Source organism: Pecten maximus, chromosome 3 (genome assembly GCF_902652985.1).
Source record: "Pecten maximus chromosome 3, xPecMax1.1, whole genome shotgun sequence".
In the NCBI taxonomy this organism is placed as follows: domain Eukaryota; kingdom Metazoa; phylum Mollusca; class Bivalvia; order Pectinida; family Pectinidae; genus Pecten; species Pecten maximus.
This window is the reverse complement of record NC_047017.1, coordinates 3,224,067-3,237,869: the sequence shown is the minus strand read 5'-3', so window position 1 is coordinate 3,237,869 and position 13,803 is coordinate 3,224,067. Positions and strand designations below refer to the sequence as shown.

Sequence of the window (13,803 nt, the reverse complement as noted above, 5' to 3'; positions counted from 1 at the left end):
CTCTGTCGTAATTATGTCATTGATATCCTTCCCTCTGTTGTAATTATGCCATTGATATCCGTCCCTCTGTCGTAATAATGTCATTGGTATCCGTCCCACTGTCGTAATTACGTCATTGATATCCGTCCCTCTGTCGTAATTACGTCATTGATATCCGTCCCTCTGTCGTAATTACGTCATTGATATCCGTCCCTCTGTCGTAATTACGTCATATCCGTCCCTCTGTCGTAATTATGTCATTGATATCCGTCCCTCTGTCGTAATTATGTCATTGATATCCGTCCCTCTGTCGTAATAATGTCATTGATATCCGTCCCACTGTCGTAATTACGTCATTGATATCCGTCCCTCTGTCGTAATTACGTCATTGATATCCGTCCCTCTGTCGTAATTATGTCATTGATATCCGTCCCTCTGTCGTAATTATGTCATTGATATCCGTCCCTCTGTCGTAATTATGTCATTGGTATCCGTCCCTCTGTCGTAATTATGTCATTGATATACGTGCCTCTGACGTAATTATGTCATTGGTATCCGTCCCTCTGTCGTAATTATGTCATTGATATCCGTCCCTCTGTCGTAATTACGTCATTGATATCCGTCCCTCTGTCGTAATTATGTCATTGATATCCGTCCCTCTGTCGTAATTATGTCATTTATATCCGTCCCTCTGTCGTAATTATGTCATTTATATCCGCCCCTCTGTCGTAATTACGTCATTGATATCCGTCCCTCTGTCGTAATTATGTCATTGATATCTGCCCCTCTGTCGTAATTATATCATTGGTATCCGTCCCTCTGTCGTAATTACGTTATTGATATCCGTCCCTCTGTCGTAATTATGTAATTGATAACTACCCCTATGTCGTAATTTAACGCATACGTTTATCAATGTAAATCATTTCATTATAAAGGATATTATCTTGATATTGAAACTTGTATACAGAGTATCGCGAAAATGAGAGTCTTTGTACAGATTTGAATTAATCCAGCATTCAAAAATGAATAAAAATACATACTATCAGTCGACTGAACCTACATTTTCTCAATAATTTTCGCGTACGACGCGACAAGACTGTCAATGACTATTCTAACTTGTTCATACAGTACGTTTCTTCATAAAAATGAATTGATTTTATTCCTTAGGTAAACCTTTATTTCTGGCATTATTTATATTTGGGTTACGATGAGTTTGAAGCGCATGTAAATATAGAGTATATCTGTTCTTACATTGACTTACGGAAGGAACTTCAGCCCACTTTTCTTCTAAATATGTACTTAGATTTTATTTGATAATGTATACTGAAACATAGAATTTTTTTTTTTTTTTTTTTTTTTTTTAATTTTTAATTTTTAATTTTTAAGACATTTTAAATGCATAAATACATGAATTATCTGAAGTAGATCTTTTTGAGGCTGGACATTGTGAATCCGTCATATCACTACAGGACCAATATAAGTAACCGATAACCTAGAAATCCGGATCATTTCTTATCGGGGATACTGACATGATTGACAGCTATGTATCTTATCAATGTTATCATCGTGTAAGCCTCTAAATGACAGATGTGATAAACGGGAGTTTAATAGGAATTTCGTGAGATATTATCCCACAGGGACGTTAAAGGCTGCCTTTGTTTTAATTATCTAACTCTCCGTTTCAATATTCATATTATTTTTATCCTATCAATATATTCCTATGTGCCCTACTATTGCACACGTCACTTAGCTGTTAATGCCCAGCGAGAGAAGTAATTCGCAGACTGGTGTAAAATATTCTTTAAAAAACTGAAAAAAAAATGATGAAAATTAAGTTTGGTTAGTTTCATTATATCGAATTGATAATTTTAACAAGCAGTATTGTATACCATTACAAAATTAATCTTCGTGACGATCTGACGATCTCTGTAGATCGTCAACTTTCTGACCATCTCTGTATGTCGTCAACTTTCTGAGGATCTAACGATCTCTGTAGATCGTCAACTTTCTGACGATCTCTGTAGGTCGTCAACTTTATGAGAATCTAACGATCTCTGTAGATCGTCAACTTTCTGGCGATCTTACAATCTCTGTAGATCGTCATCTTTCTGACGATCTCTGTATGTCGTCAACTTTCAGACCATCTAACGATCTCTGTAGGTCGTCAACTTTCTGACCATCTAACGATCTCTGTACGTCGTCAACTTTCTGACGATCTGACCATCTCTGTACGTCGTCAACTTTCTGACCATCTAACGATCTCTGTATGTCGTCAACTTTCTGACGATCTAACGATCTCTGTAGATCGTCAACTTTCTGACGATCTGACCATCTCTGTAGATCGTTTCAGACCATCTGACGATCTCTGTACGTCGTCAACTTTCCGACGATCTGACCATCTCTGTAGATCGTTTCAGACCATCTGACGATCTCTGTACGTCGTCAACTTTCTGACCATCTAACGATCTCTGTACGTCGTCTACTTTCTGACGATCTGACCATCTCTGTAGATCGTTTCAGACCATCTTACGATACTCTGTATGTCGTCAACTTTCTGACTATCTAACGATCTCTGTATGTCGTCAACTTTCTGACGATCTGACGATTTCTGTAGATCGTCAACTTTCTGACGATCTGACGATCTCTGTACGTCGTCAACTTTCTGACTATCTGACGATCTCTGTAGGTCGTCAACTTTCTGACGATCTGACCATCTCTCTACGTCGTCAACTTTCTGACGATCTGACCATCTCTGTACGTCGTCGATTTCTGACGATCTGACCATCTCTATATGTCGTCAACTCTTTCTGACGATCTGACCATCTCTGTACGTCGTCAACTTTCTGACCATCTAACGATCTCTGTAGGTCGTCAACTTTCAGACCATCTAACGATCTCTGTAGGTCGTCAACTTTCTGACCATCTAACGATCTCTGTACGTCGTCAACTTTCTGACGATCTGACGATCTCTGTACGTCGTCAATTTTCTGAAGATCTGATGATCTCTAAAAGTCAGTTTCTAACGATCTCTGTAGGTCGTCAACTTTCTGACGATCTGACGACCTCTGTAGGTCGTCAACTTTCTGACGATCTGACCATCTCTGTACGTCGTCAACTTTCTGACCATCTAACGATCTCTGTATGTCGTCAACTTTCTGACGATCTAACGATCTCTGTAGATCGTCAACTTTCTGACGATCTGACCATCTCTGTAGATCGTTTCAGACCATCTGACGATCTCTGTACGTCGTCAACTTTCTGACGATCTAACGATCTCTGTACGTCGTCAACTTTCTGACGATCTGACCATCTCTGTAGATCGTTTCAGACCATCTGACGATCTCTGTACGTCGTCAACTTTCTGACCATCTAACGATCTCTGTACGTCGTCTACTTTCTGACGATCTGACCATCTCTGTAGATCGTTTCAGACCATCTTACGATACTCTGTATGTCGTCAACTTTCTGACTATCTAACGATCTCTGTATGTCGTCAACTTTCTGACGATCTGACGATTTCTGTAGATCGTCAACTTTCTGACGATCTGACGATCTCTGTACGTCGTCAACTTTCTGACTATCTGACGATCTCTGTAGGTCGTCAACTTTCTGACGATCTGACCATCTCTACGTCGTCAACTTTCTGACGATCTGACCATCTCTCTACGTCGTCGATTTCTGACGATCTGACCATCTCTATATGTCGTCAACTCTTTCTGACGATCTGACCATCTCTGTACGTCGTCAACTTTCTGACCATCTAACGATCTCTGTAGGTCGTCAACTTTCTGACGATCTAACGATCTCTGTAGGTCGTCAACTTTCTGACCATCTAACGATCTCTGTACGTCGTCAACTTTCTGACCATCTAACGATCTCTGTACGTCGTCAACTTTCTGACGATCTGACGATCTCTGTACGTCGTCAATTTTCTGAAGATCTGATGATCTCTAAAGGTCAGTTTCTAACGATCTCTGTAGGTCGTCAACTTTCTGACGATCTGACGACCTCTGTAGACAAGGTCGTCAACTTTCTGACGATCTGACCATCTCTGTACGTCGTCGATTTCTGACGATCTGACCATCTCTGTATGTCGTCAACTTTCTGACGATCTGACCATCTCTGTACGTCGTCAACTTTCTGACCATCTAACGATCTCTGTACGTCGTCAACTTTCTGATGATCTGGCGATCTCTGTAGGTCGTCAACTTTCTGAAGATCTGACGATCTCTGTAGGTCGTCAACTTTCTGACGATCTTACAGTGTCTCTAAGTCGATTTTCTGCCTGTGAAATTGATGTATAACTCATAAAAGGTTATTCCTGTAGATATGTCTCTCAAATCCTATCGTTTGTCTTTTTGTAATAAAAATAAATAGTTTTCCCAACGATGTCATAAAATCATCAAATATCTTTATATATCGCTGCCACACCGTCAACGTACAAATTTCGGCGAATCCCTTTTTTTCCAAGGTCCATGTGAACAATAAATTTTTTGATCAATCTGTCAAATGACATAATCTGGAAAATATTTCCGAATTGAAGCTAAAGCTGACAGATTAATTATTGACGTATAAGATTATCATCTCAATGTGTGTACGACATATATTTTCCGTGACCTTGGAAATGTTTATCGAAAACGTACCAATACTGATGAGCTTTTTATAATTATTCAGATGTTCTTAACTCATTTCCTAATCCAATACCTCATTCTCCCAATAACATCTACGTTTTATGAATTTAACAAAAAAAAAAAAACAAAAAAAAATGATAGAATACCAACCATATTGATATGATGGTACTGTTAATGTTCGTTTTTAATAAAACGTTTCAATTTGAAAACGGCATCACACAGTTGCCAATATGTCACTGTCATAGAGATTTATGATAAATGACAAAATCTCATATATTGAATAATAGAGTTCACTCTTTTTAAAAAAGAATATGGGTTGACATTCAACATACAAGTTGTACATACACGATGTATATATCAAAATTAGAATTTACAAAATATGAAATATCTGCGGTACATAACTATAATGTGTATAATTCATAATTCTTGTTTCCATAATTTGATAGCAAAACTCATTTAGCAGATGTATTATTTTCTTTTAAAGATAAAGCTTGGAATATGGTGACCTAATTTCATTTATTTATTAAAACTATTCCTTATTTCCGCATTCGAAACTGGACCAAGACGATAATAATTAGCTACATTAAGTATCTCTGCTGTTAGGTATTGTTTTCATCAAATCACCTATCATTATATTTGCAAACAGCTAACGAATCTCGATGAAATATATTAATATATATATATAAAACCCTTTGATACTCAAGGTTGGCATTGATTCCATCTGGTAGGGGACTTGTAGAGGTCAGTCCGGGGTCACACATCTTTCGTTGTCTACCAATGAAATATACATCCCCACATTATTTCATAACTTCTGTAATCACAGGATCTACGTCGGAGTTGGGTCGGTCTTAATGAAATGTAGATCCGACATGGTAGCTTTGAAGAAGATATATTAAATATAGACATTAATCTATGTAAACTAACACAGATTCCCCTTGCCTAATCTTCAACAAATGTTCTCATGAAAGGAGTAAGGGACTTCTAGATTCACCTATGAACGTTAGATAGTCGTGCTGGGCGTGATACATCCAGGAGCAAACATGCAACAATTAGTTCACACAAATGAACGCCACATGTCCGCCATTATTTCGTATTTCACTAATTTCTGTAACAGCCAACTATTTCTCCGTACACCAAGATAGTTTTATTACATATGTTGCGTCCTACACAATACACACCATTAGAAAATTCCGTCATCACAAAATGAGGATTTTGTAAAACGTTTGAAAACTTTGAGCGTTAATTATCTCAGATTATAATCAAAAAGGAAAGTTGAATTTACCTTTTTCATCTGAAATTACATCACAAATTTGTAAGCACGCGCGTTTGTAATAAATTTTCTTTATACTGAAAGTGTCTTTAAAGTTTCCGGTCAAATCTGGAACTATTATATAAAAGATATTAAAAGATGACAGAGGGTGTTAAACTTGAAAATAATTAGTTTCTACACAAGAGATTATTTTTAAAACGGCCTTCACGATTTCCGGATCCTCCTCTTTACTGTTTGTTTTCACCTATACAGAGTTCATTCATCACCTCAAAGTGTCAAAACACCAAGTTCTCTTTTACTTCAAACAAAAACAGACATAATTTACTGGTTAAATAGACAACAGGCACACCAGGAAAGTAGATCAATGTTAAACTAAAGTATAATATAAACTAACATTCATTAAAAGATGTTTAAATTATTTACTGTAATAAATCTCTTGATGTCTCCTGGGGAAATTAAGATGTTTATTTGTAAAAAAAATCTTTTTCATGTTCATCCTCGACACACGCTTATATGCTGTCGCTGATACAAACATTTTTGTGACCAAGACATTAAGATTTTGTAGTCACGTAGATATACTGTCGTTGATCAAAACATTGCTATGACCAAGACGCAAAGGATCTTTATAAATCGTACACGGATTTCCGGAAGGACAAGGCGTCGTCCTTGATAGAGAACAAGCGGTTTAATGCACGAAAATGATTGAATTTTCAGCGAATCTGCAAACTGATGATATCTTAACATGCATCCTGTCCTTTAAGATACAAATAATCCACTTCAGTATCAAACTTCCCGTTTCGTATGAAGAAGGTAAAATTATACTTAACATTTCCTTTTGTTATATACGTGGGTATTTGTGATCTTGACTTATTTTTTTCCGAATATAAGTAGTTTGAACCAATATTAATCAGATGATGTACCAAATGCAAAGTTGAAGTGAGGATATAATTAATACCATGGTGTCGTTGTCAGTCCCTGATAAAAATAAGGAATTTCGAGAAGCAACTCTCCCATTTAAATTGTTCACGATTATAAATAAACAAAATATTTCTTTAAAAAATAGGATGAAAAAGTCAAAATTTTGAGAAGCAGCTCTTCTATTTAAATTATAAACGAAAATAATTAAAAGAAATTTGTAAATATTACTTTAAAAAGAAGATAAAATAATTGAAGTTCTGGAAGGCAGCTCTCCAATTTAAACTGTAAAAGATAATAAATAAACTGAATATGTTAATATGATTTTCAAAAAATAAGCAAGTGACACGTCCGTAGAAACAAAGTGTGAAGCTGAACAATTTTTTTTTTAATTCAGGCCATTCAGAATTAAATATCATTACGAAATGAGTTACATTATGAAAAAATTCCCCCCCTTTTTTAGCATTCTTGATTCGATATGAACATCAACAGGCTTTATTTATGTTTCAAATCGTATAAGAGGTTATATAAAAAAAAGGACAGTAAGATGTCAAAATCGAGATCACATTTGCTTTCTGTAACGGGTGGGTGCGGGCACATAATGTACATCTCAAATGAGGTTCAAGGGAGATAAATCTGTGATATATAACTCTATATATACTATAGTAAGTATACCGTATACCTACTATTGTATGAGAAGTTCTGAAGTAAAGATACATTAGCCTTTTAATACACCTGTAAATAAAGATTACAAGATTTTTATTTTATTGATACACTCAGACACATGAAGATGTGTAACAAGGGCATTTGTGACAAAAAAATAAAGATAAATATTATATATAAATAAATGTTTTAGTTTGATTTCATAGAATTGTACCGATGAAAGATATCTTTTCTGTATGTTTAGAATAAGTAATGACAATTGCAGGGTTCATGGCTAGCTGATTGCTAAGTCTTAGACATGAAAATATGGACAATCTTGATACTTAAATTAGACTCTGGAGTAATGAATCAACTGTGACATGGCGATTTCTGATACCCACAGTTTGGAGTTCGGATTCTCAAAAAGACTCCTTAGTAGGGAAGTGTGTCAGGAAAAATCCGGATACTCAAACAGACTCTGGCCCAGTGAACTGTGACGGGAAAATTCCGAATACTCAAAAACGACTCCCTATTAGTGAATCATTAAAAAAAAGCAGATTTTTGGTGAATTAACTTTTGGTTTTATTTTGTTTAACGTCCTATTTACAGCTAGGGTTATTTAAGGACGTGCCAGGTTTTGGAGGTGGAGGAAAGACGGAGTACCCGGAGAAAAAACCACTGACCTACGGTCAGTACCTGGCAACTACCCCACGTAGGTTTCGAACTCGCAACCCAGAGGTGGAGGGCTAGTGTTAAAGTGTCGGGACACCTTAACCACTCGGCCACCATGAATTAACTGTCAAATAAGGCATTGACATTTTGAAGGCATTGTGAACGATTTGTGAGAGAAAGTATTGTTGAACAGTAGGACACCTATCTATGAGGCCTCAAATGGTTTGACTTCATATTTGGTAAGTCCCCTAAATTTCTCTTCAAAGTACCGTATCATCAATACTTTCAAAGAAATAAAAAGCGTAGGAAATGAATCAGTTAGTTTTGTTTTAAACCGTTTCCTAGGAATATATGCCAGCGAGTAATTTTCAACATTGAGACGTCAAGATCATACAGTGCAACTGATTAACCGGTGTGTCTTTAGAGATCATACATTTACAAAATACATGTTCCATTTCCCCTAAACAAACTTAATACGATATACATATAAATTTAAAAACGCACAAATAAATAATGTAGTTATAACAAATATGCCAAGGGCGCTTTCTGAAACAATCTTTCATTGAACTCATTGACAGTATTAAAAAAAAAAGAATCAAAACGATTCATAAAGTTTGGTAAATAGTGCCAAATATTATATCTTGAATAGGATGACGGAGTGATTTTAGCTTCTTGGTGTTACAAATTACACCTCATTGCCTGTCACAACAGCTGTGTGACGTCTTTATCAGATTTGCGACCATCGCTAAATTGTCGACGATTGAAGCATTTTGGTGCACACCATGTGTAAGGTTGTGTTCAGGTCCTTCCGACATAGCATGCAGATTGAAGGATTCTGCAGTGCACCTAAGCGCCTCAAATGGAGTTTAATCAACAGAACAAGACAGATGTGGAAATACCTATTGGAAGCAGGGGACCGATATCGCGCTATAGACTGACAGGAAACAATGCTTAGGAGAGGTTGAGAGATCGACAAGACAGCAGCTTTGTCAAGTGCAATCACCTAAGATGTCACTGTACAGAAGTTGAAACGAAGACACATGTATGAATTGTTTCTACGTAAATGATACTGATATACAATTTTAAAATATGAATTTTTGAAATTTCAATATTTTAGAGCTTTATTAGTTAATGATGGACGTATTTGGAGAAAAGGGAATCAAGGCTACCAAATTGTATGCTTGAACATGGCAAATACGGAATGCAGAGGGGTCGATATTTGGAAGTTTCTTATTACTATAATAAAGAAGGACATTCCGTACAATGACAATTCGTTCGGTATTCAGAGGTGTTCGGTTTTTAGAAGGTTCGGTTTTCGGAAGTTGCACTGTTGTTCTATTTTAGTGTAGCTTGAAAAAATAAGCCAGCATTTTATTTTTAATCTATTACACTTGGCATATATATTAGCATATGTGGACAGTTAAGTCCTATGGAGGAGAGTATATATACGGGTACGTGATTCAGTTTGACAAACAAGTGTATGTAACTTCTAATTTACCCTGACTTGACTTACAACCGTATGCAACTTGTAATTTACCATGACTTGACTTACAACTGTATGTAACTTGTATTTTACCCTGATTTGACTAACAACAGTATGTAACTTGTATTTTCATCAAGGTATGGTAGACAATTTGTTGTTTGTAAAAGCGTATTCGGGTACCAGTGATCAATGGCGCAGTGTGAAATTCGTTCAACAATACGATTTGAGACCGATTCCCGTAGGATCGGTTTGAGATCATCTGAACGACTACGTGAGAGCTTCCGGGATGCTCCATTTTTTATCCCCTCAAATATAATTGTCATACTATGGCTTGGTTTGGTTGCGTGGTTGCATGTGTGTGGTGATTGCGTATGTGTGTTTTGGGAGGCTGTGGTATGTGTGTTAAGTCTCCTTGTGATAGTCCGGAACTTTTACCGATTTATAGTGCTATCTAAATGAAGCATACTGCCGAAGACACCCAACAGGACACCCCACCCGGTCACATTATACCGACAACGGGCGAACCAGTCATATGCTGAGCGATAAGCAGGAGTAGCAACTGCAATAGAAGAGTCCTTTGTTGTTGGATGTTCTTAAGTAGAAAAATAAAGTGTACTATATTTTTAAAACGCTGACAAAACATATTTTACACAAACAAAACAAAACATTTTTTTTAATCCCGGCACCGATTATATCAAAAGTTCAAATGCAGGGTCACCAATATAAAAATTTACTTCATTTGATGATTTGATACAACAGGAAAAATACACATGTCGAAGTTGTATTGAAATGCACCGACATTTTTACGACGACACTGGATAAGATAAGGAGGTGCATAAGAGATTACACAATACATTTTAGTTTGTATTGTTCCCATTCAGAAGACGCGCGTAACAGCGGCACCCACTCCGCCGTAGAAGGAACACCAATCCAATCCTCATTTATTTCCTACTAACAGTAGATTAACGGCCTAGCATAAATTCTCCTCAGACTTGCAGCTTAGAATTAAATGACTGTTAGAGTTAAAAGGTCAACGACGACTTAACATCTACAGAAAAAAAATGCCGAGAAGAAATAACGCGTTAAAAAAAGATCAAGTTTTTTTCTACACATTTTCCGTAATTTTACTGCATGCTTCCGAAACGTTCGCATATAGCTATCTAAACATGGCGGAGGTTACTTCCGTACGTGATCAAAGAGACACGGCTCGGGTCATACGGGACACACCGACTATCTAACCTTATGGGGTTTTGAGGGAATTACAAATAGAAATAGTTGGAACTGATCTATTTCTATGAAGAGAATGTTAATTTGTTAAAAAACAAAACAGATTGAACAGAATGCTCAGATCATCTATGTTCCATTGACAAGATCTCAAAGCGCTGCTTAAGAAAACAAGATTGGCGCTACAAGTTTATTAATATGGCAAATGGCAGAAATATATGTCATTATATACATACATTGTATATCATAAAGTGTTGAATAAGATCCCTATGGACGAAGTAATACATAAAGGAAAAGAAAAACTCGACAACACATCTTTAGTATTTTAGTCGCATCTTGGTAATTCTTCAGAATATTATCAATTTTGTTTAATACCTCTATGAAACTTAACATAATTGACATCAACGCTTAAAATCAATTTTTGAAATTGATTTTTTTGATTTTTAAAATCAAAACATGTTTTATGTACAGTTTAACTGATCTTGTAAGGGAGTCTTTTTCACAAATCAATACGCAATGTCAATGGCCGTATTGTGACGTCACATATTTCGCGCCATTTTCGGATTTTTTTCATAGAGGTATGAAAAAACATCCCAACCAATCAGAAAGCCGTATTCTGCGTACAAACACTGGACAATTGATTATTAATTGTTAAAAACTTGTGCCCAATCCTATTGTGCTTAAACAATAAAAACGTTCAAAATGACGTAACACATATAAGTTTACTACGTTCACCTGGTGACGTCGTTGGATAATCAGTTACCTATGTTACATTTATACATCGACACTGGACTCAAATTGTAAAAGGTCTTAAGAATACAATGTAACATTGGTGGCCGCTGGCGTTAATGGTATTGAATCTGGTTTTATTGGCTAACGTTTAAATATTCCATACAGAAGCAGTATTGAACTGAAGGAAAATATCTTAGTTAAAGAATGTTCCTTACTTTTCCAAGTTAGTGAAATCATGAACGTTCAAAACACCATGATAGGTGGTTAAAAAACTTGATTTTGTGAAATGGAAGTGCTGTAAGAATATATATGGCAATAAATAAATGTTGTTTATTTCCTTTTTTATTTATTTTTCTTTTTTTTCTTTTTTTTTTTTTGTTTGTTTTTTTTTTGTTTTTGTTTTTGTTTTTTTTTGTTACTTTTATGTTTCTTTTTGTTTGTTTTTTTTTTTTTTTTTAACTGATGCCCATTTTCATGTCTGCTCAATATTTCCCAGGATGTTTTAGTGATTTATACAAGATCAAACGTGGACTTAAAAATCGAAACCCACATCACGATTCAAATTCAAAATGTGGCTAGCCGAGGTCATCACGGCGACGAATAAATCTGATTATTCAAATTGTTTAAGTTGTCAAGTACAGTTTTATCACCCAGCCATGAATGTGTTCCTTATACAAAGGACAATGGGATGGATTCCTTTGTCAATATAACTGTGGCCATCTAAGCAAAAGTGGAAGTGTAGTGTCATGCAAATATTCAACTTTTTTGAAAAAATCATCTCGGAATACGATTTTCCGCCTGCAATTAAAAAATACAAGCATAAGTGACAAAAGATAATGACGTCATAGTAAATTACATCGAAATTACCTTTATTCTTGCAAACATGGCATAAAAATTCACTAACTATGAATATACATACAAGTAGGAATTTTAAAAACCAAATTACAAATATTGCATATTGTTTTGGCATACGTGACAGAGTCTATTGACAGTCGACTGGTATATGAATAAGCAGTTTAGTTTGCATTGAAACTTCACTGCCAATAGGACATAAAAGGCAACGCTAATGGTCTTCAAAGAATCTTAACTTTTTATTTCACACATAGACAGACGGAGACTACATATTATGGTAATACCATTGTTGGAAATGCATGTCCATCACAGGCGAAAATGCCAGTACGGTCAAATTCAACACAGGAAACCACAGGTCACAGTAAAGTTTGATAAATGAAAAAAACAGGAATTAGCATAATTGAAATAAATGTAGGCGACACTGCGGATTACACATGCCCGGTGAACTGTCACTTGAAGAGAAAAATTTTTCTTAGAACGCCAGAAGAAACGTCAAGACAGACTGGCGACAAACGCCTTCTAGCCCAGGTTCTCGACCAAATACATTTATTCAACTAAAATGTGGCACGTTCCTTTAAGGAAGATTGCACCGCAAGTCTACATCAATGACGTAACAAAATTTTATGATGACGTCATTGAGTATGATTATTTAAGGAAGAATGCACCGTAAGTCTACATCAATGACGTAACAAAATTTTATGATGACGTCATGAAGTATGATTATTTAAGGACTGCTTTCGCGCAACAAGCAATTATGTACTTACCCCAAAGTTAATAGACAGCCAAATTAATCGGAAAACACTAGATGACGCTGTCATGGTGACATTGACGACAGACAGTAAACAAAATAGTTCGGAAAGAAAACAATGCAATCAACATGTTTAACAATATCTATATAATATTTAGACATTGCTTTTTATTTTTATAAATTGACAATTCATCATTTATATATATTTCTTTCGTCGTATTGCATAAAATCATAATTTATCACCGCGCAGTTATACTTCCACACGTGCGTAAAAAGGCCGCTTGATATCGATGCGCAAGCCTTATCACCGGGGTAATTATCGAAAATTACTGACTTTGGGCTTGATAAGCTTCATCTAGTATCAATTCAACGTAAGTATAGATATTAGAGAATTGGTCTAACACATAAAAGTGATAAAACGTAGAATATATCATCTTTGCCGATTAAGATATTAAACAAAATCAAATCTTGAGTATATTTCATTAGAAAACCATGTTGTTATGTCTCTGTTGAAATAAACAGTTCAATATTGTCATTTGTTTTGCGTTGTCGCTATACAATCTTACCAAACAAAATAGAAGGCTATTTAAGCAATAAACTGCCTAGATGCGGCAGACCTACTGGTATAACTGCCACATGTGTCACAGACAAACTG

At 35.9% G+C, this 13,803-nt stretch overlaps 1 protein-coding gene across 1 annotated transcript; it reads right to left on the bottom strand.

Annotated features, from left to right (window-relative positions):
* Nucleotides 1-2,079: 2,079 nt before the first annotated feature.
* On the bottom strand, nt 2,080-2,764 carry LOC117324567 (protein PIF-like). The gene is made up of 2 exons (XM_033880486.1): nt 2,510-2,764; nt 2,080-2,313 (listed from the first exon to the last, which is right to left on the bottom strand). The coding sequence occupies exons 1-2, from the start codon at nt 2,762-2,764 to the stop codon at nt 2,080-2,082; spliced, it is 489 nt and encodes a 162-aa protein (XP_033736377.1).
* Between the last annotated feature and the right edge of the window lie 11,039 nt (nt 2,765-13,803).

Excerpts from the sequence above, each read along its gene's own strand:
- LOC117324567 (XM_033880486.1), bottom strand. The coding sequence starts at position 2,764 with ATGGTCAGATCGTCAGAAATCGACGACGTACAGAGATGGTCAGATCGT. Across the intron at positions 2,314-2,509 it reads TTGACGACATACAGAGTATC|AGATGGTCAGATCGTCAGAA; the intron begins GTAAGATGGTCT and ends AACGATCTACAG.